At 39.9% G+C, this 23,890-nt stretch overlaps 1 protein-coding gene across 3 annotated transcripts in view; it reads right to left on the bottom strand.

The window, feature by feature from the left end:
* LOC126091901 (ATP-binding cassette sub-family G member 1-like) overlaps nucleotides 1-23,890 on the bottom strand; it is an 816,748-nt gene that overhangs the window by 18,254 nt on the left and 774,604 nt on the right. For all 3 annotated transcript variants that reach the window (XM_049907201.1, XM_049907200.1, XM_049907202.1), the window contains 4 exons: nucleotides 14,363-14,601; nucleotides 6,013-6,120; nucleotides 1,662-1,816; nucleotides 1,301-1,469 (listed from right to left, as the gene is read on the bottom strand). In XM_049907201.1, the coding sequence (XP_049763158.1) occupies nucleotides 1,301-1,469; nucleotides 1,662-1,816; nucleotides 6,013-6,120; nucleotides 14,363-14,601 (671 nt within the window). The remainder of the gene's footprint in view (nucleotides 1-1,300; nucleotides 1,470-1,661; nucleotides 1,817-6,012; nucleotides 6,121-14,362; nucleotides 14,602-23,890) is intronic.

A 23,890-nucleotide genomic window follows, 5' to 3' on the forward strand; every position in this document is an offset into this window, starting at 1 on the left:
GACAACCAACAAAATGCCTGTCCAGGTGAATGGCCACCAACAAACTGTGGCCAAGAAACACCTGGACCACTGATTTGCTGAACACATTGCCCAACACAACATTCTTCATTTCAATGACTGCTACACAGCTTGTGCCATCTGTATCCTGCACACCAACACCAGCTTTTCTGAACTGCACAGGTGGGAACTCTCCTTCCAATATATTCTACAATTCCGTAACCCTCTTGGCCTCAACCTTTGTTAGTCGTTGTTCTTACCCATCAGCCCTCCCCCCCCCCCCCCCCCCATTTCAGCACTACAGAGCCCACTGTTGTACCAACACACCCACAGTCTTTCAATCTTTTTACTTCCCTCCTTTTCGGTTACCGTCCCCCCCCCCCCCCCCTTACCGTCCCTGACTCCTACTCTGCTGTCCCTTCCTCTCCCCGCCCCAGCCTCCTCCTTACTCTCAACACCCGGCTGCCTCTCCCATCATGCGCTGCGGCTCACAGTGTGGCCTCAGCAGCCAGAGACTGTGGTCTTATGTGTGTGTCTGTGTGCATTTTTGTCTATTTCCAAAAAAAGCCTTGTTGGCTGAAAGGTCACTTTCTGTCAGTCTTTTTTTGGTGCCTATCTGCACCTCAGCAACTATATGATGAGTAGCAACTATCCTTTTCATAATATTGTTTCTTGAGTAATATGGTCATTAATTATTTGTTAATTGGATACAGGAGAAGTAAGTAATGTTTTACGGAAAGATTCCCTTTTCCCTGCCCTGCTTCCCATCCCTGTTCCACTTTATAGGCCTTTCACTGGCTTCTCTCCTCTACCATTTGTAATCTTCTCAGCCTAGACCAGCACTCAACACAGTGGGATCACAACTGTGCATCCGTCTCTGTATTCAACATTTACTCGTGAGTTCAAAGTTTAAGCAGTCATTTACACTACTTACGTGTCTATCAGTCGTCAAATAAAGACCACCATCATATTTAAGACAAATGGTTTTTATATTCTGTCCAGGATTCCCATTATGGGACTTAAGGACTTTTTCACAATATAAAGTGAATAATCTCGTGGCCCAATATGAATAATATACCCTTAAACAGGCCCTGCAATAATTGAAGACTCAGGTATTCAATTGTCTCACGGTTTTTAGGTGAAAAAGTATCATTACATTTACGTAACAGCCAAACAAATCTCTTGCACTCTGTGCATCTCATGTACTCCAGAATAGGTCCCTAACAAATGTGTCTACTTCCATGCAAGAGCATGTGAAAGAGTGTATGTCTTAACTTACTCCAATTTGGTATGTGATACTTACAGTGAAGAGTGACTGCCATTTTCCCAGTGTACAGAAGGAAAAGCACTGTTCCATATAAATAAACAAAATCTGCAAACACTGCATCTGCTGAGTTGCCACAGTTGTAATAAAGATATCCAAAAACCAACCCAATGGTCAAATGAGCTAAGAGCCTGTTGATGAGGTGACTCTGCAGAGCAAAAAAGCAAAGCAATAATAGGAATATTCTTGCTTAAAGCAGAAAACATTTTACTAATGGCTGACAACTGAATGGTTGTTGCATTATTAATATTATTACCATCATTATTGTCATTATTATTATTAAATAGCGTAGTAACAAGTTAACTTAGCTCGCTGAGACTACTTCCATTTATTAACTTACACAGTCTCGACGTAGGCATGTGAGACTCCTCCTGTACAATAAATAGTACTGTAGAAATATATTAGCTCCTTGAGTAGATTTTTCCTCCTTGTGTGATTGTTTATTTTTATTTTTATCATCACTAAAATGGTATTCCAGTTTATGCAGATCCACGTCTTGAAAGAAAATAAACATACTCAATAAAATATAGCATTGGTTATTAGGTATCATAGACCTAAGGATGATCAGTTAATCAGAAATATAAGTATTGTTTCACACACAATATAAAGTGGACAAATGGGAAGTGCACATGTCACATCACTTTAGTCCACAGTCTTGTCCAGAGTAAGATACATTAGGTGGTAAGTGAGGCAAGAAGCCCCCTATTTAAATTTTGCACAATGGAAAACAACGAAGACATCTGCTGAGATATCAGAAGGAGAAATACTACTGTCTTGGATGTACCCGAAAGATAATGGATTATTATATCTGATGGGAAAATTCCAAGAAACATGTCACTTCTTATTACATGGACACAGAAGCAGCAACATTACTAATAAGTCATCAATATTGAGAAATTTTATGTGGCAATAAATGAATGTTACATATCCCCAAAGCAGTCACTAAATATTGACAGAATGTTAACAACTAGTTAGTAGTATCTAATTGACATTATAAAATTGAGTACCAGAAAATAAAATTTACCCGTATTATACAACACGGAAAATGTAAAAAATTAACAAGACTTAAGACATGGAAAATATAATATTCAATCTGTTCTGTGTTGTAATACAGGAAAGGCAACAATTCAAAGTTTCACACAAAACAACAGAGAATGAGATGGGTTGACTATGAAGACAATGAGCTGACAAGAAACTGTATTGACTTCCCAAATGATTTGTCCATTTTTTTTACTTGATAAATTTAGCACATATTCCAGGACCAAATGAGTTAGCACATTTCATGCAAATCACTGAATGTCAGTTACGTCAAGCACTAGACCAAGAGTCCTACCTGGAGAGCAGTGACTGTTGACTGTGGATGGCAAACTAGGATCCATGCTAGAGCCAGAGTGTCAACCAGGACCATCAGTATTACTCTGATGGAAGCTAGACTATGAGAAATGATGCTCTTCACCAGGCTCCCTCTTATGCACCAGAACCTTTCTAGCTATCTCCAATATTGTAGCAAAAGATTCAGCTGGGCAGCTGAATGGCACAAAGTTGTAATTAGGGGGTTGGGAGCAGATTTTGCCATGGTGTTAGTGGTGATCATTAGCTAGAGTGAGACTGACAAGGAAAGTGGAATCTACTCAAATGTATCAAGCAGCAATATACGGTGCTGATTCTGGCATAATGGTATAGAGAGCAAGCGTTAGATTACAAAGATTATACGTCCATCTTGCTGAGCGAACAATGAGCAGCGTGCTTACACGCAGAGCCACATCCATTCTATTCTATTACCTTTCCTACAATATGACAGATACATCTGTACCTTCAGGACAATGCCCATAAACACACTTCTCATGTCATTCAAGATGCCCTCCACAATGTTTGTAAACCCTCTTGTCAATCGCCAAGTTTGTATCATACATAACGGGACAGCAATTAGTTGGTCAGCATTAGAAGCTATATCATTAAACCAGTTGCAATGAAAGGTAGAAGAAGCATAGAATTCTATCTCTCAAAATGAAAAGTAGTACCACTATTACTGATATTTCTGTTACAGGAGTCTCATCTAAATCCTTGTCATGTGCATTGATTTTTGTGTAACAAAGCAGACAATGGCCTTGCCACAATGGTAACAATCGTTCCTGAAAGATCACCGAGCACTCTTGGCAAGCAGGATGCACTCAGCCCTTGTGAGGCAAACTGAGAGGAGCTACTTGATTGAGAAGTAGCAGCTCTAGTCGTGAAAACTGACAATACCAGGAGAGCAGAATGCTGACCACATGCATCTCCATATCCGCATCCAATGATGCCTATGAGCTAAGGATGACATGGCGGTCAGTTAGTATTGTTAGGGTTTTCCAAGGCCTGTTCAGATGGAGTATTATTAGAAGTAGAAGCAGCAGTAGCAGTAGCAGTAGCATACTAGTAGCAGTAGCAGTAGCATACTAGGTACCGACTTGACAGAAAATCCTAGGAAGTTCTGGTCTTACGTTAAATCAGTAAGTGGCTCGAAACATCATGTCCAGACACTCTGGGATGATGATGGCATTGAAACAGAGGATGACAAGCGTAAAGCTGAAATACTAAACACCTTTTTCCAAAGCTGTTTCACAGAGGAAGACCGCACTGCAGTTCCTTCTCTAAATCCTCGCACCAACGAAAAAATGGCTGACATTGAAATAAGTGTCCAAGGAATAGAAAAGCAACTGGAATCACTCAACAGAGGAAAGTCCACTGGACCTGACGGGATACCAATTCGATTCTACACAGAGTACGCGAAAGAACTTGCCCCCCTTCTAACAGCCGTGTACCGCAAGTCTATAGAGGAACAGAAGGTTCCAAATGATTGGAAAAGAGCACAGGTAGTCCCAGTCTTCAAGAAGGGTCGTCGAGCAGATGCGCAAAACTATAGACCTATCTCTCTGACGTCGATCTGTTGTAGAATTTTAGAACATGTCTTTTGCTCGAGTATCATGTCGTTTTTGGAAACTCAGAATCTACTATGTAGGAATCAACATGGATTCCGGAAACAGCGATCGTGTGAAACCCAACTCGCATTATTTGTTCATGAAAACCAGAAAATATTAGATACAGGCTCCCAGGTAGATGCCATTTTCCTTGACTTCCGGAAGGCGTTCGATACAGTTCCGCACTGTCGTCTGATAAACAAAGTAAGAGCCTACGGAATATCAGACCAGCTGTGTGGCTGGATTGAAGAGTTTTTAGCAAACAGAACACAGCATGTTGTTCTCAATGGAGAGACATCTACAGACGTTAAAGTAACCTCTGGCGTGCCACAGGGGAGTGTTATGGGACCATTGCTTTTCACAATATATATAAATGACCTAGTAGATAGTGTCGGAAGTTCCATGCGGCTTTTCGCGGATGATGCTGTAGTATACAGAGAAGTTGCAGCATTAGAAAATTGTAGCGAAATGCAGGAAGATCTGCAGCGGATAGGCACTTGGTGCAGGGAGTGGCAACTGACCCTTAACATAGACAAATGTAATGTATTGCGAATACATAGAAAGAAGGATCCTTTATTGTATGATTATATGATAGCGGAACAAACACTGGTAGCAGTTACTTCTGTAAAATATCTGGGAGTATGCGTGCGGAACGATTTGAAGTGGAATGATCATATAAAATTAATTGTTGGTAAGGCGGGTACCAGGTTGAGATTCATTGGGAGAGTCCTTAGAAAATGTAGTCCATCAACAAAGGAGGTGGCTTACAAAACACTCGTTCGACCTATACTTGAGTATTGCTCATCAGTGTGGGATCCGTACCAGATCGGGTTGACGGAGGAGATAGAGAAGATCCAAAGAAGAGCGGCGCGTTTCGTCACAGGGTTATTTGGTAACCGTGATAGCGTTACGGAGATGTTTAACAAACTCAAGTGGCAGACTCTGCAAGAGAGGCGCTCTGCATCGCGGTGTAGCTTGCTCGCCAGGTTTCGAGAGGGTGCGTTTCTGGATGAGGTATCGAATATATTGCTTCCCCCTACTTATACCTCCCGAGGAGATCACGAATGTAAAATTAGAGAGATTAGAGCGCGCACAGAGGCTTTCAGACAGTCGTTCTTCCCGCGAACCATACGCGACTGGAACAGGAAAGGGAGATAATGACAGTGGCACGTAAAGTGCCCTCCGCCACACACCGTTGGGTGGCTTGCGGAGTATAAATGTAGATGTAGATGTAGATTACTAGTACATATATTTCACCTACAACGCAATTTTACATTCCTTAAGGCTATATCCTGAGTTACTGCACAAGAGAGACATTTTACATAGCAGATTGCCGACATCTTATAAACAAGTAAATTGTCATTTTTCTCACATGTATGAAAATGAGTTTCTACCATTTATAGAAGTATTTAGTTTATTGACAAAGATAAAAATTACAAAAGAACATGAAGTTTATAACAGAGTCCTTATTTTAAAAAGCAACTTTACTTAACATCTCTACAATAATTATGAATTATTTTTGGCTCTACCAGTACTTATTTTTCTGTTTTTGCAGTGTTCAGTATATTCCAAAATATATTTTCAAGAAACAATTTAAATTTTTGCCCTTTCTTTATTATTATTATTATTTTGCAACATTTCCATGCAAATAGCATTATTAATATTTTCTGAGAGGGGAATGATCTCCAAATGTTAGTCTCGAAGGTTTAAGTTAACAAAATCAAAAAAACTTACCTCCTTTGCTAATGTAATGTACAGAGGTATCAGTTTTCATCTTTTCAGCACTGGCTGCAGCTAATTCCTCTATGTCTACACCACATTCACCCACGCAGACATCAATCACTGAAATAGTGAAACAGCTATCAATAAACAGTAATGTGCAATAATATATCTGTGTGTGTGTGTGTGTGTGTGTGTGTGTGTGTGTGTGTGTGTGGGCGCACGCGCTCGTGTGCCATATATATGTAACATAGGAAATGGAAATAGTATGAAAAACCCCATAATGATATTGACCAATTTCCTTCAAATTTTACACTCTGCAAACATTCAGATGGGCATAGGCTATATCTTTTTTAATACACATAATATACAAATAGTCATGTAAGCTATGAAGCATAAATGTTGTTACCAAAAATCTCAAAACAATTTCAAATTTTTACACAACACTCTAAGGAACATTCAGACAGACATAGCTACACATTTTTTTAAAATGACGACGTAGGAGGACATGTAAGCCATTAGCCAATTTGTTTCTGCCGTGTTCTTCTTTCTCCTTATATATGTAACAAAAGCGCTGGCAGGTCGCTAGACACACAAACAAACACAAACATACACACAAAATTCTAGCTTTCGCAACCAATGGCTGCTTTGTCAGGAAAGAGGGAAGGAGAGGGAAAGACGAAAGGATGTGGGTTTTAAGGGAGAGGGTAAGGAGTCATTCCAATCCCGGGAGCGGAAAGACTTACCTTAGGGGGAAAAAAGGACGGGTATACACTCACACACACACACACACATATCCATCCACACATATACAGACACAAGCAGACATATTAAAAGGCAAAGAGTTTGGTCAGAGATGTCAGTCAAGGCGGAAGTGCAGAGGCAAAGATGTTGTTGAATGACAGGTGAGGTATGAGTGGCAGCAACTTGAAATTAGCGGAGATTGGCCTGGTGGATAACGGGAAGAGAGGAGGAGATGGACAGAGACAATAGGGAGGTAGGGTAGTTTAAGAGTATATGCAATTCCCGTACATATTTAGCAATTGCAAAGGGTTTACACGTTCCTATGTTATTACATTTTCTTTAGCTGTAACCATTTCCTCTGAATCACTGTCCTCTCCTGGCATCTTTCTTTTGTTAATATCTTGACTGGCTTTATACAAGTAATCTGGAATTGCTTCTGGAATTTAATTATTTTCATTATTATTTAAGACATAATTTAAATTATTGTCCATTATTTATTGTTATTATTAGTAGTTTGCAACCTGTCTTGAACTATACAAACATTTAAAAATATCTTTGACTGTTTGTACGTTGTCCTTACAGCTGTTATTTACTGTGCCATGTGTCATCTCAACTGATGAAACATGGTGTCTCAACAATGTAAGTTTCTGTTTCTTTATTAATTAATACCTGTACTCTTATGTTTTCCAATGTGCTGTGAATTAGCTATTTCATGGCCCATTTGAATTCCCGCTCTACCCAGCAGTTCACGCCAGCACCGCTCATGTGCTCCGAGTGCACTAGAGGATACACATATCAGCTGGTTGCTGAGTGCAGTGCCACATGAAAGTGACAAGCTGTGTCCAGGCATAGTTGATGGGAGTTTGGTGACTGGAACTTTAGTTGCAACTTCAATGTGCAGGTTTCGACAGCACTGGACAAATCTTGACTTTGGCCCCGGGGCCATGCAGTGTGTGCTGGCTAAGTTTGTTTTATACCAGTGTGACTGGTCCAGGTAGTTGCCTGTGACACTGCGACTCCAGGTAGTTTTGAATTCAGGGCAGCCACTGTTGTCATCAACTACATACAGATGCAGTGCAGAAGGAGATGGAATTTGGTTTTGGGCTACGATCTATTACTGAGTGTCTCGTGAACATTCGCTGTCTGTTGTTACATCCAATCATCAGATTCCAATCAGCACTGCCTGGAGGTCAGTGGTATCTTCAGTGTGGCAATGCACTCCACAACCAGCTATAAGCGTACCCTCTAGTGTGCTCCAGAGTGCATCAGCTGTGCTGGCGTGAACTCTGGGCAGGGTGGGAATTCAAATGTGCCCTGAAACTCCTAATTTATGGTACAATTTAAAACTCCCACCGTCTTTATTTTCTTTATTCCATTAGAGATTATTTCTTTTGATTTCCTTGTAACTGCATCATCTATTGCTTTCTGCCTGAATACCTTGGTTAAATAACATAGCTCTTCCATTTATGTTTTTATAATTCCTAAGTTGCTGAACTTGTTGCTTGATTTGATCTGGTATACCTCCCTACCTTCCCAAGCACTAAATTTCCTGTCTGATTAGTCCATTTCTAGTTTACAATTATTTTTAATCTGCATCTTATGAGACTATAAACACTAGCAGTTTGAAAGTGGTTTAGGACACCACATTACCATGTCTAATATGATGTAGGAAAACTGTTGGCATTCAACAGAGCTTGGAATGGATAAAAACAGGTCCTGTATGGTTTTCAAGTAATATTTTACCATTCTTCCTGCAAAATACTGGCAATTCAGGTAATAATGGCGGAACTGGAGCATGATCATGCACCCTTGTCTCCTAAGTAGGTCACAAAGGCACTATAATACTGAGATGTGGTGAATGTGATGGTCAGTGGAGACATGACAATTCATCTTCATGTTCACAAAACCAGTCCTGGATGACGTGAGCTGTGTGAATAGAGAGACCCTGTTGTCTTGGAACACAGCATCATCATTGAGGAGCAAACATTTTATCATGATGTGGGGTTTATAAACCAAAATAGTCACATAATTCTTAGTAATGTGACCTTGCGGAGTATGGGGTATGGCTGCCCAGATCATCACAAAACTCCTGCCATGTTACATTCTTGGGGCATTAACTCAGGCTGAAATTTGAAGCAGTGGGAAACAAGACCCATCTGACTAAATGACATTCTTCCGTCACTCCACTACCCACGTTGTGTGGCTTCAGCATCGTGTCTTCTTGTTATGGGAATTTGCATGACTGATGAGTGGTTTTGACATTTCAGTTTGCCTGCAATTCCCAGCTTCTGGATCTGCTTTCATATTGTTCCGGTACTGACAAGGTCCGTCAGTGTGACATTCAATTCTGCTTTGACTTTTGCAGCTGTTTTTTTTTTTTTTGTCAAAGTTACCTTCAATGACAGACTGTCACAATTACTGAAAACACACTTTTGTCTGTATTGTGACTCAGTGGATGATGTTTTTCCATTTTCTCTCTATGCAGTATAAACCTTTGATACAGTGCCTTATAAAACACAAAACATATTGGATACCTTCATTATGGAAGTACTCTCCATATGAGCACCAACAATTTGCACTCACAACTACACAGACTACTGTTCTGACCACAACTAACACTTGGAACAGATTGAGGGTATTGCACAGATTCCATTCTTGGTCAACACAACAGCACAATCATCAGGCATGGATAGCAGCTGCATGTATGTTCAAGCATGCTTTTCAGATGATTTATCCATATTTTTGTCCACCCATGTGTAAAAAAGTTATAAATGTAACAGTCACTTCTCTGGAATATATAAGACACCATCAACCTCATGGGGGAAAAGTGAGTATTATTCAAGAAGAGGAATAACCTATCTTTAGAAATTAATATTGAACAATGGACCATTTGTGCATTATGAATTACATTACACAACAGAGTAAAAAGTATAGATTTATTTGGAACTCATAAATTTTAAGAAAGCTTTGAGTCAGTTACAACAAAATCCTTCACACCTACACTTGTAAAACATTCACTACATCTATTAGGTTGGTACGTAAGTTCGTAGTTGGTTTTATTTTGGATGTTGGTATTCCAGTTTCTATGGGTTTATTTATTGACTGTCATTTTTTATTTGTACTTCACTATTGCTATTTGACTTTACTTATTGTTGTTTTGTCATTTGGAGATAGTGAGTGGAGCTATGGATGCTAGAAAATACAGTGGCAAATGGAGAAATCGGAGCATTTCTAACATATTCTTCTGTTTAAGTTCAATAGAGGAGTGGCAGCAGTGGAGGCAGCCAGAAACATTTGTGTTGTGTGTGGAGATAATGCCACTGGACAGAGCACAGCAAGAAAATGGTTTACTCATTTTAAGGAGGATCATTTTGACATTGGTGACTCTCCACTTTCTGGAAGACATTCTGGGTTTTATGAATATCATTTAAAAGTATCAATGTGATCAACATCAAAAGTGTACTCAAGAGCTGACAAAAGTGATAAATCGTCATCATTCCACCATCGTGCGATATTTGCATGCAGTGGAGAAGGTCCAAAACTTCTGTGTATGGATACGTATGCTCTAAACCAAAATCATAAAAATCAGTAAATAAACAATTTTTTCAGCCTTCAGTTGCAAGGTAATTTTTACTCGTTTACCTAGGTTTCGATTCCAGTAATGGAATCTTCTTCAGAACAAAAAATTAAATTATTTTGAGAGCCAAACACTGGCCATGTCACAGATTAAAAATTAAAACAATAAAGACGCAGAGTCATAAGATTATGTCTGTCGAAATTAAAACCATTAAGGCGAACATAGACGGGGCTACGCCGGCCAGAAATCTTATGATTATGCGTCTTTATTGTTTTAATTTTTAATCTGTGACATGGCCAGTGTTTGGCTCTCAAAATAATTTAATTTTTTGTTCTGAAGAAGATTCCATTACTGGAATCGAAACCTAGGTAAACGAGTAAAAATTACCTTGCAACTGAAGGCTGAAAAAAAAAAGTTGTTTATTTTCTGTACATTTCACAGTTGCGGACGTACTGCAATATGTTAAAGATTTATAAAAATCAGTGCCTGGCCATATGAACATCTCTGCTTGTTTGTCATAAATTGGCTTGTTAACACCACTGACCATTCCTATCCTGTATTGTCAGTGCCGATGAGAAATGGTGTCTTTAATCTAATATAAGTAAAAGAAAGGAATGGTTGAGCCAAAGCAAGGTAGCAACACTCTGTATAAAGACCTGTACACATCCAAAAGTTATAATATTGTGCATCTGGTACAATAGTGACAGTGTGGTGTACTACAGATTGCTTCCCCAAGGTGTAACTATATCTGCTGACATTTATTGTCAAGTGATGCTACTCAATGATAACACCTGCTCGCAGTCTGCTAGACTGATAAAAAACAAATTGCTGGGAATTCATTCTGTACCCATCTTATTCACCTGATCTTGTGCCCTCAGATTTTCACCTTTTCCACTCTCTATTAAAAAATCTTCGAGGAACTTCCTTTCCAGATGAAAATGTGCACTGAATATGGCTCATTCTTGGATTGCTCTGAACCTGTTAAAGCAGGTGACTTGCACTTGGGTAAAAGGCTATGGGGGTGGCTTTTTTACATGAAAGCTACTTTTTGGTAAATGAGACATGCTGGTGTACTTTAAATGAAAGAACTACTCAAAAGCTGAAGGTGCATCTGACAGCAATGGGGAGACACTTGTTTGGAATTACTGGGCAAGGTGGGGGAATGTAAGTATGAGTCAGGGGCAGACAAGAGAGGTGGATGTAATTACGACTGTAATGGAAATGAGTGTACACAAGATAGAACACCATACAGCTACTAAAACAGGACCACAGACAGGGCAGTCGTTAGTGAAAGTAGAAGACCCTGTTAATTGGGACTGTAATTGGGGTCCTTGTGATATTTATTACATTGGGAAATGGAAATGGTGTAATTTGGAACAAATGCTGAATGCTGTATGCTGTCAATCATGATTAAACAGTCGTGAGCAGTGGAAATGTCAATTCTGATAAGAAATTACACATTTGCATTTTATCCCAGTTAGTGTTATTTCTTTGCCTCAAAATCACATGATTTCTACAGTCACAGAAACGAAAAGTTACCCCACCATTGGCAGACTGCTGTAAATAGTGAAGGAGAATACATTATTGATGACTAAAGTCTCTGTTCTGTGTATCTGTTGTGTTTATTAAACTTATGGAAAAAAGGCTATGAACTTATGCACCAACCTAATATAATAGTTCACTGAAGAATACGTGGAGAGGGAGGGGGGGGGGAGTCCTAAAAAAATTACACTCAAAATTAGAGAGATCACAGAGGACCCTCTACAGATATACTCTGTGATTAAGAACTAACAGGTGGAAATGAAAATCAGTTTATTATGGTCAGTAACAATTTACACCCATAAACAGCAATTGTTCAAAGTGATGATTAGTAGTCTCAGTTGGTACAGCACAGCAATGTAAATTTTTGCTAGACTCTCTAAAATATCCCTACTGTCTGTTGTAAGGTAATGTCTAGCTAGAAGATATTTCAGTTTCTGTAGGGGTCCAATACACCAACTATTGCATGCAATATCAAAGGAAAAACATCAGTACGAGATCCAGTGATCTCACTAGTATGGAACAGGATCTCCTTTTCCAACTGAGTAATAAATATATCATTGATAAAGTGTTCACAGACATTAATGTTTAGCTTTCCTCCAGTAATATATGTTTCTCTATCTTTACATTTGTCCTCTATCCTTTCCTGCTTAGCTATTTTGAATTCCCTGTCAATCTCATTTTTAGACTTTTATACTTCCTTTTGCCTGCTTCATTCACTGCATTTTTATGTTTCTCCTTTAAAATGCAATAAATTCTTCGATATCCAAAGATTTCCACCTGGCCTTGTTTTTTTAATTTTCTGCTCCTCTGCTGCCTTCATTATTTCATCTCTCAAAGCTACCCATTCATCTTCTATTGAAGTCCTTTCCCCTGTTTCAGTCAATCATTCTCTAGTGCTTTCTCTGAAACTCTCAACTTCTGGTTCTTTCAATTTTATCTACGACCCATATCTTTAATTTCCTACCTTTTTGCAATTTCTCCATTTTAATCTGCGATCAGAACCAATAAATTGTGGTCAGAGTCCACATCTGTCCCTGGAAAAGCCTTACAGTTTAAAATCTGGTTCCAAAATCCCTGTCTTATCATCTGAAACTGTTCAGTGTCTTCAGCAGGTCTCTTCCAAATATACAACCTTCTTTCACAATTCATAATCAAGTGATATTGATGATTAAATTATTCTTTGTGCAAAATTTTAGCAGGTGGGTGCCTCTTTCATTCCTTTCTCATAGTCCATATTCACCTACTATTTTTCCTTCTCTTCTTTCTTCCTACTACCGAATCCCAGTCACCCATCGTAACTAAATTTTCCCCTTCCTTATCAATCTGAATAATTTCCATGATCTCATCACACATTGTTTCAATCTATGCTACATCTGTGGAGCTAGTTAGCATATAAATGTATACTACTGTGGCAAACATTGGCTTCATGTCTATTTTGACTATGATACTGCATTCACTGTGTTGTTAGTAGTAGTTTACCCACATTTCTATCTTCCTGTTCATTATTCAATCTACTTTTGATTTTTTACTGTAACCCTGTACTCAACTATCTACAAAGCTTGTTCATCCTGCCACCAAATTTCACTAATCCCCATTATGTCTAACTTCAATCTATCCATTTCCCTTTTTAAATTTTCTAACCTACCTGCCTGATTAATAAATCTAACATTCCACACTCCAACCCAAAAAATGCCAGTTTTGCTTTTCCTGGTGGTGACATCATATTGAGTACCCCCACTTGGGGATCAGAAAGGGGAACTATTTTATCTCTGAAATATTTTAGCCAGGAGGATGCCATCATCACTTAACCACACAGTAGACATGCTTGCCCTCGGGAAAACTAAAGGCTGGAGTTTCCCCTTGCTTTCAGTCACTTGCAGTACCAGCAAGACAACATCATGTTTGTTGGTGTTACAAGGCCAGATCAGTCAGTTATTCAGACAGTTGCTCCCTCAACTACTGAAAAGGCTGCTGCCCCTCTTCTGGAACCCCATGTTTAAGTGGTCCCTCTTATAGTGATGTTCAACTTTAAAATCTGGGGAATCATATGTGTTGCCTAAGTAGATGTTTTCTACAGTTATTTGTTCTAAAGCATTGCAAGCAAACAATGAAGTATATAGGAAGTGTTCCAGAAAGAATCTGCTTGCACAATGACAACACATCTCTGGACACAGCTACCACCACTGTTTGGAACAAAGACTTATAAGTCCAAATTATTTATATGACTTTTTGTACCATCCAAGAATAAGTTAACAGTAGATCTTGCTTTGGAACATGCTGTGTATCTAACAGCCCTGTATTTAACATTAAAGTTAAAAATTTTTTGAATATTATGTAAGGCAGTGTAAGTGAGGTGAAAAAGGTATTTAACACAATGCACATTTCTCAAAGCAAAATAAATAAATATACTGTTTTGGTCTACTAAGTTCCATTCTTTGGCCTGCAGCCTTGTCAGGTAACAAATCTACAGAGTAAAAGACACAGATGCCTGGAAATACTCACTGAAGTCTGCTGGGTTGTGGTAAGGAGGGCAATGCAATCCAAAAGAGTCCAAGAATGGTAACAACTGTGATGGTGTGCCCTGGTAAACACAGCGACCTGCAGAAAGTGTATATACATGGTCAAACATCTGGAAAAGTAGTGCACTAGGCTGGTGAATTGTACAGACTACTGTACGGCCCTCCTGTGCCAGTAGCTTCAACAGTGACAAGCACTGAGAACACGACGAACTGTCCAGGCCCCTGTGGATGTAAGAAAAACAGCAATCACTGCAAATGTTCACAAGAGAGAACACATAAAGGTGAAACATTTTGACTAATTCTATGAATTTATGGTGCAGTCAGAACAATCAAAATATTTTTATGTTTATGCAGATTGCTAATAATATGAACATTAGTGACATTCAAGGATATGTTCTACTGACAGACAATATCTACACCCTCAGAATGACCACAAATCACTGAGGAGAAATGCTGAGGTGTGTGTATCATTGTCTGCCAGCAGTAAATGCTGTGTTAGAAATCATTATATCACACTGAAGCTGAAGTCAGAGAAAGGGGGGGTTGGGGTGGGGAGGGGAATTCCAGGGCCACAAGAGCAAATTGATGGGTTTCAAAGAGTAACAAATGATCCCTCTCTGGAAATGGTTTGCTGATGTTTAGTTTATTGCATTGGAGCAGTTGATGACTCACAGTTAAAATACTGGAAGAAGTTATCGATCATTAAACCTGGAAGAATAAATTTAAGTATCACTATGATGGCAACCTCTTCTTTTTTGTTTTAAATGCAGGCTGGCTGATCACTAACGTAAAATGTAAAGCCACCCACTCTGTAACACTGCACATTCCCGTGACCGACTAAATACTTTTGGGATGTTCCAATTGTACAACATGTTCATGAGCATTACTGGATGTATTAGTTTGCAGATATTAAATTAAACAATCAAATAGTCTCAGGCATAGGTAAAGCAGGTGGCACACTTTGGTTCATTGGTAGAATAGTAGTGATATGCAATGAGTCTACAAATGTGATTGCTTAGAAATCACTTGTGTGACTCATCCTAGAATGCTGCACAAGTTTGTGAGATCAATATCAAATGAGACTAACAAGGGATATTGAACATATACAGAGTCAGGCTGCATGAATGGTCACACACTTGTCTGTCCCACGGGAGAGTGTTACAGAGATACTGAAGAAACTGAAGTAAAAGACACTTGAAGATAGACCCAAATATATAACACTATAGGGAAAAATGATCTTCATTATCCTTTTTGAAAGCTGTCGGTGGCACAGAAAGGAGTTTAATATGTAACAATAAAATTCTTTGATCATTTGCCCAGTAACATAAAAGCCTGATAGGTAGCAAAGCACATTTTAAATCTGTCCTGAAATCATTTCCCCTGGACAATTCCTTCTATTTCATGGACTAATTTCTATTTGAAAACTGATGGCCTGCATAAAAAAGTGCAGTTGCATGCATAGGACTAAAAAACAACATGTTCATTAAAGTTATTACTAATCATGTATACTTATCATGCAAACTGACTCGTTCCACATAATTTTGATAAAAGAATCATTCACGTGATCTATGGAACATGTAACTAATAAGAAACTAACTCATTATCCTGAGAAAGCCTACTTACAAAATTTCTCTCCTGTAGCAATCACGAGGATGAGATAACATTAATTATAGCATGCACAGAGGCACTGTCAGTTATTCTTCTGGCGCTTCATTCAGTAATGGAATGAGAAACCCTAAAGTGGTACAGTTTGAAGTATCCTCCCTTATGTGTTTCACAGAGGTTTATAGAGAGTGGATGTAGATCCTTGGTAGTCAGCCTGGTCCCTACCACCCACTTGTGGGCATTCCAGCTTTCATAGTGAAAGGAAGACAAGTGGGGATTAAAAATATTTGCATTTGTTTTCACAAAATTTTGAAAAAAGCATGTGGTAAATAATTATTATTTAATGCTTTAACTTGCTTTGAACCCAGCTTTACAAAATTTTGTAACATACAGCTACTTCCACACTTTATAAATCACCATCAGTGTGGAGCTGGTGGGTGGTCAGAAAATTTTACTACTAATTGATATAAAAAGTGGGTAGTACGTAAAACAAACTGACTACCCTTGAGGTAAATGTAGATATGCCACTGCCTTCCTTCAATCTGTGAAAATACCTACCTATTATTATAAGAGCACAAAGTCATGTCAGCAATGAGGCCCAATCAGGGACAGAATTCGAACAATCTAAATTTGTTGTCTGAGTTGACATTACTCAGTGACTACCTTGAACCCAGTCCCAGCTTGCATGTTACATATCTAACGACTTCTAGGGGCAACAAAAATATGATTTTCAGTATTTGCATTGTTATTGACCAAATTAAAAAAAAATAAAAGTGTTGTCATACTCTATTCATTAAGAGGTATAATCTTGTGTTAAATGTTTAAAACAATGAGACACATATTACAGTTAGAAACTGTGTTTGTCTTGAGACAACATAACTCACTGAGCACAAATGCCGAATCTTTATTTACATCTACATCAATACACCTGATGCTGCGTGGTGGAGGGTACTTTCTAATCCCACCTTCTCTGTTCCATTCATGAATGGGAAGAATGATTGCAAATATAACTCTGTATGACATCTAATTTGTCCGACTCTTCCTGGAAAATACTCTTTCGGAATTTCAAAAGTACACCTCTACTGTAGCATCTGACAATGGGCTTTGTTGAGCATCTATGTAATGCTCTCATGCTTAGTAAAGGCCTGGTCAGGCAGAAAGTGTCTTTCAGTAGCAGAGGATACCACACAGGCTGCAGTTCCTACTGTGGTATCGATAGCTACGATGCCATGGCGTAGGTGCAAGTTCATAGGTTGGCACTACGACACCGACGGCAGCGTCCTCTAGCAGGCGCTGTGCAGCTCTACGAGCGCCGCTGCAGATACTGCCCAATGCCCATTTGATCAAGAGCAGACAGTTGGGACACTTCGCTTCATATAGAGACTTCGCACAAAGTAGTACATGAGAAAAATGCGTTTTTCGATTTTCTTGCTGTAAAAAATACGATATGTAAATGAAGCAATGCTACATCAACTCCTAGAGTCAGTTTTTCGATAGAGTTTCTCCTTTCAAAAAATGGTTCAAATGGCTCTGAGCACTATGGGACTCAACATCTTAGGTCATAAGTCCCCTAGAACTTAGAACTACTTAAACCTAACTAACCTAAGGACATCACACACACCCATGCCCGAGGCAGGATTCGAACCTGCGACCGTAGCAGTCCCGCGGTTCCGGACTGCAGCGCCAGAACCGCTAGACCACCGCGGCCAGCAGTTTCTCCTTTCTTTTAAAAAATTATAAACGACTCATTTCGGGTTTGCACGTCTTATTCACCAAATAATGCTTCTGATCCTATTCCGAGGAAACTAACCGGCACTCAAAACTGATTTCTTTCGTGTCTTATAGTTGCATAACGCAGCTTGAAGATGTCTTATTTTTTCGACACTTGTGATGGTTACTGTGATACCGTATTTAATTTCCAAGTATTCTGCACACAAAATTTGAAGGGTTTGGAAGTGAAAAACGTTGTCACTGGCTGTTGACGTTTGGTTATTTTAGGTGATACATTGCTGTGTACTAAATGTGGCTAATATATCGAAACTGTTTTTAAAGTTGGAACAACAGCCATGTCTCACTAAACTATGAAGAAAGTAGAAGTTAAAATATTTTTATTTGATAGATCTTGAATAGTTCGTGGACATCAAGGCACCTTTTTCAAACTAGCGATCGCGATTTATTGTTGTACTTGCTGCTGAAAGAAAATGATGAAGACGCTCTACACCAACAGTTACATAATGGAAAAGCTGAAAAACAACCCATATCTAGGATAAAGTGTTACACAAGTTTCTTTACGACACTTACCAATGGCCATATATTGAACAAAGAGAAAGTTATGGAGTTCTTCAGGTTCAGTATGGCCTAACTTAACTATGTCCCAGATCTGATAAAAGAAGAGTTCGGGAAGGATCCATCAAATAGATATTTGTATCCAATAACGCCTGACGCAAAATTAGACAGAACATTAATAAGTCAACGTACTTTGAAGACCAGTCGTTTATTTGCGATTTATTTTGTTGCGAATGGTGTTTTTTCACATATTAATACCTGGGAACTACATCCGCAGCTCGTGGTCGTGCGGTAGCGTTCTCGCTTCCCGCGCCCGGGTTCGATTCCCGGCGGGGTCAGGGATTTTCTCTGCCTCGTGATGATAGGGTGTTGTGTGATGTCCTTAGGTTAGTTAGGTTTAAGTAGTTCTAAGTTCTACGGGACTGATGACCATAGGTGTTAAGTCCCATAGTGCTCAGAGCCATTTGAGCCTGGGAACTACAAACAAAAGCAGAACAATCGCATTTTCACTTCACCTAGAACATTCTATTGTGGTCAGGACAGTAAAGCAAGTGTGTATGAAATTGGAATGACTTGCACAGCTATAGAAGAGATTATCTGATCTGCGTCAACACTTAACAAACTGAATCTGTCATAGCCACAGGGACGCGCACGCTAGTAAGCAATTAACTGCGCACGCTGGTATGCAACTAAATGAAGAGCATGCTATGGCACATTTTAAGTAAGAGGCAGTTTTGTAGACTACTATAGTATCACATTTGAATAAATGAGTGCCTTTAAAGGAAACCAAGCAACTCCTATGCCAGACTACATCCAAGATCTAATTTATAATCTGTGTTATCCATACATGGGCAACGGCCTTGCCGCAGTGGGTACACCGGTTCCCGTCAGATCACCGAAGTTAAACCCTGTCGGGCGTGGCCGGCACTTGGATAGGTGACTATCTTGGCCGCCATGCGTTGTTGCGTTGTTTCGGGGTGCACTCAGCTTCGTGATGCCAGTTGAGGAGCTACTCGACCGAATAATAGCGGCTCCGGTCAAATAAAACCATCATAGCGACCGGGAGAGCGGTGTACTGACCACATGCCCCTCCTATCCACATCCTCAGCTAAGGATGACACGGCGGTCAAATGGTCCCGATGGGCCACTTGTGGCCTGAAGACGGAGTGCTTTTTTTTATCCATACATAATCTACTTCTGTATTTTGCACACCTCTGAAGTGCGTCACAGAGAATATGGCCCATTGTACCAGCTGTAAGGGCTTTTCCCGTTCCATTCACTTATGAGGTGCGAGAAGAATGAATGTTTAAATGACCTTGTGCGTGCTGAAATTAACCGAAACTCGTCCTCGCGATACCTATCGGAGTGATATGATGGGGCTTGTAATACATTTCTAGAGTCATTATTTAAAGCCGACTCTTGGAACTTTGGAGCAAGCAGTGTCGGAATAGTCTGCTACCTGATATATCCGTGACTGAGCCAATGTGGCCATTCCATTTCATATCCCTACAATATGTTACACCCAAGTATTTGTATGAGTTTACCGCTTCCAACTCTGACTCGTTGATAGTTGATACTGCAGTTATAAGATACTACGCCTTTTTTTGTGAAGGACACCCTTTTATCTTTGTGAACATGTGAAACACGTTACCAATCTGTGCACCACATTGAAATTTTAGCAACATCTACCTTCATATTCGTGCAGCTTCTTTCAGACACTACTTAACAATAGATATCTGCATTATCTGTGAAAATCGACTCTCCATCCAGACCTCAACTTGTCTGCACATTTGAATTAAAGAGACAGGTTCAGGAAAAAATGTCAAGAAGTCCTCATAAGTCAACAGGTTCAAGCGAATGACAGAAGTTGCAGATGTGTTTTAAGGGGACTTCAGTTAAAACCATAACGGATAAGTGTTGTGTCAGAACTGAAGGAGCCTGACCTGCAGAAGAGAGTGCATTCTGTTCATGGCTGTTGAGAAATGTTGCCAGTGGTGCCTTGGACCCACTAAGGCTCATCATGAGTGGCGAGGCGTGGTTCCATCTGTCTGTGTACATAAATTCCCCAAAACAACCGGTATTGGTCGACAGAAAATCCACACGCGATCCATCTCGTATCATTGCATCACGAGAAGATTGGTATTTGGGGTGCCATTTCCCGGACACGCGTCATGGGGACCACATCTTTTGACACGGCAGTGAACTCTAACGTGCATTTGGGAATCCTGGAGGAGTTTTATTGAAACTTGACAGAAGAGGAGCGCCAGAATTTACGGGCCAGTTTTACGTGCCGCATCTGTACATACTGTAGGAGTTTTATTCTTTAGAACCGAGGGTTTACTGGTAGTTACTGAAAAAGAAGTCAACATAAGGCCGATCAAAAGAAATGGCAGCTGATTAACATTCAGAACCGTTTCCTCGGTTTCTCACTGAGAAGTCTCTGCTCTGTTTTTATTAAATTCTGTCATTAGTGTCTTTTTTAGTACTGTGATTCTACTTGCGTATCGGCACTTTAAACTCGAAATCACAACAGAAATATGCAAGTTTCGGAAACGAGACAAAGGTTCAGGCATAACACTTAAAACTGTGGTCACTAACTGACAGCCTAAGCATACACGACTATTTCGAATACGGATGTTTTGTCGGGAAAACGCGGCTAGGGGCGACGTAAAATGAACGTAGAAATCTGCATGAACTACCGGGAGTTTGTGACGTGTATTTTCAGCACAAGGGAGGTCCGAAACCACAAAGCGACACTGAAAAGTAAGTCACTTTTCTGTGCAATGCCGCCTATTAATTATATTCCTCTGCGAGTGTAAATACTTTCTCCCTCAGTCTTGGAAAGAAAAAAAACAGATGCCAGAAACGGCTTATGATGAATCGCATTCTATACGTAAATCAGCAGAGATTAATACGTCGAAAAGACCGTTGCAATACACAAAGACTCTGTTGTGTAGAAGGGTTATGACACTTGGCTAAGAGAATACGTGTTATTAGTTGGGAGCGTGTCCCATTACTCTTAGTCCTCTTTCTCGACACAGAACGTAAGTCTTCGTTAGTGAAACTTCCTGAGTTCCATAAAATTCCGATGTCTCTCGCGAGAACATTCAATTCGTGTATGTTGCTGGCTCCCCCAGTTTTGCTTTTCACATGTGAGACACTTTTCACAGAAATAAGTGTACATAAGATAAGTCCATTATGATAGGAAAGAGCACGCGTACTTGAATCTCACTGCGTACAAATGGTAGGCTAGATTGAATTTTTTCTCTATTGCATCATCATCATCATCATTTAAGACTGATTATGCCTTTCAGCGTTCAGTCTGGAGCATAGCCCCCCTTATACAGTTCCTCCATGATCCCCTATTCAGTGCTAACATTGGTGCCTCTTCTGATGTTAAACCTATTACTTCAAAATCATTCCTAACCGAATCCAGGTACCTTCTCCTCGGTGTGCCCCGACTCCTCGTACCCTCTACTGCTGAATCCATGAGTCTCTTGGGTAACCTTGCTTCTCCCATGCGTGTAACATGACCCCACCATCTAAGCCTGTTCGCCCTGACTGCTACATCTATAGAGTTCATTCCCAGTTTTTCTTTGATTTCCTAATTGTGGACACCCTCCTGCCATTGTTCCCATCTACTAGTACCTGCAATCATCCTAGCTACTTTCATATCCGTAACCTCAACCTTGTTGATAAGGTAATCTGAATCCACCCAGCTTTCGCTCCCATACAACACAGTTGGTCGAAAGATTGAACGGTGCACAGATAACTTAGTCTTGGTACTGACTTCCTTCTTGCAGAAGAGAGTAGATCGTAGCTGAGCGCTCACTGCATTAGCTTTGCTACACCTCGCTTCCAGTTCTTTCACTATGTTGCCATCCTGTGAGAATATGCATCCTAAGTACTTGAAACCGTCCACCTGTTCTAACTTTGTTCCTCCTATTTGGCACTCAATCCATTTATATTTCTTTCCCACTGACATTACTTTCGTTTTGGAGATGCTAATCTTCATACCATAGTCCTTACATTTCTCATCTAGCTCTGAAATATTATTTTGCAAACGTTCAATCGAATCTGCCATCACAACTAAGTCATCCGCATATGCAAGACTGCTTATTTTGTGTTCTTAATCTCACCCAGCCAGTCTATTGTTTTCAACATATGATCCATAAATAATATGAACAACAGTGGAGACAGGTTGCAGCCTTGTCTTACCCCTGAAACTACTCTGAACCATGAACTCAATTTACCGTCAACTCAAACTGCTGCCTGACTATCCATGTAAAGACCTTTAATTGCTTGCAAAAGTTTGCCTCCTATTCCATAATCTTGTAGAACAGACAATAACTTCCTCCTAGGAACCCGGTCATATGCCTTTTCTAGATCTATAAAGCATAGATACAATTCCCTGTTCCACTCATAACACTTCTCCATTATTTGCCGTAAGCTAAAGATCTGGTCCTGACAACCTCTAAGAGGCCTAAACCCACACTGATTTTCATCCAATTGGTCCTCAACTACTACTCGCACTTTCCTTTCAACAATACCTGAGAAGATTTTACCCACAACGCTGATTAAAGAGATACCTCTGTAGTTGTTACAATCTTTTCTGTTTCCATGTTTAAAGATTGGTGTGATTACTGCTTTTGTCCAGTCTGATGGAACCTGTCCCGACTCCCAGGCCATTTCAATTATCCTGTGTAACCATTTAAGACCTGACATTCCACTGTATTTGATGAGTTCCGACTTAATTTCATCCACCCCAGCCGCTTTATTGCACTGCAATCTATTGACCATTTTTTCCACTTCCTCAAATGTGATCCTATTTCCATCATCATTCCTATCCCATTCTACCTCGAAATCTGAAACATTACTGATCGCATTTTCACCTACATTGAGCAACTCTTCAAAATACTCCCTCCATCTGCCCAAGGCATCCACAGGATTCACCAGCAGTTTTCCTGACCTGTCCAAAATACTTGTCATTTCCTTCTTACCTCCCTTTCGAAGGCTGCTAATTACACTCCAGAATGGTTTTCCAGCAGCTTGACCCATAGTCTCCAACCTGTTTCCAAAGTCTTCCCACGATTTCTTCTTGGATGCTGCAATTATCTGTTTGGCTTTGTTTCTTTCTTCAACATAACTTTCTCTGTCTACCTGGGTTCTGGTATGTAGCCATTTTTGATACGCCTTCTTTTTCCTTTTACAGGCTGCCTTGACTGTATCATTCCACCAAGCTGTTTGCTTCATCCTACTTTTACACACTACTGTTCCAAGACATTCTTTAGCCACTTCTAGTACTGTGTCCCTGTACCTTGTCCATTCCTTTTCCAATGACTGTAATTGACTACATTCAACTAACTGGTACCTTTCTGAGATCGCTGTTATGTACTTGTGCCTGATTTCCTTATCCTGAAGTTTCTCTACTCTTATCCTCCTACATATGGACCTGACCTCCTGCACTTTCGGCCTCACAATTCCAATTTCACTGCAGATTAAATAATGATCAGTGTCATCAAAGAATCCCCTGAATACACGTGTGTCCCTCACAGCCTTCCTGAATTCCTGATCTGTTATTATATAGTCAATGACAGATCTGGTTCCCCTGCCTTCCCAA

The sequence above is a fragment of the Schistocerca cancellata genome, chromosome 7, assembly GCF_023864275.1.
Source record: "Schistocerca cancellata isolate TAMUIC-IGC-003103 chromosome 7, iqSchCanc2.1, whole genome shotgun sequence".
Classification (NCBI taxonomy): domain Eukaryota; kingdom Metazoa; phylum Arthropoda; class Insecta; order Orthoptera; family Acrididae; genus Schistocerca; species Schistocerca cancellata.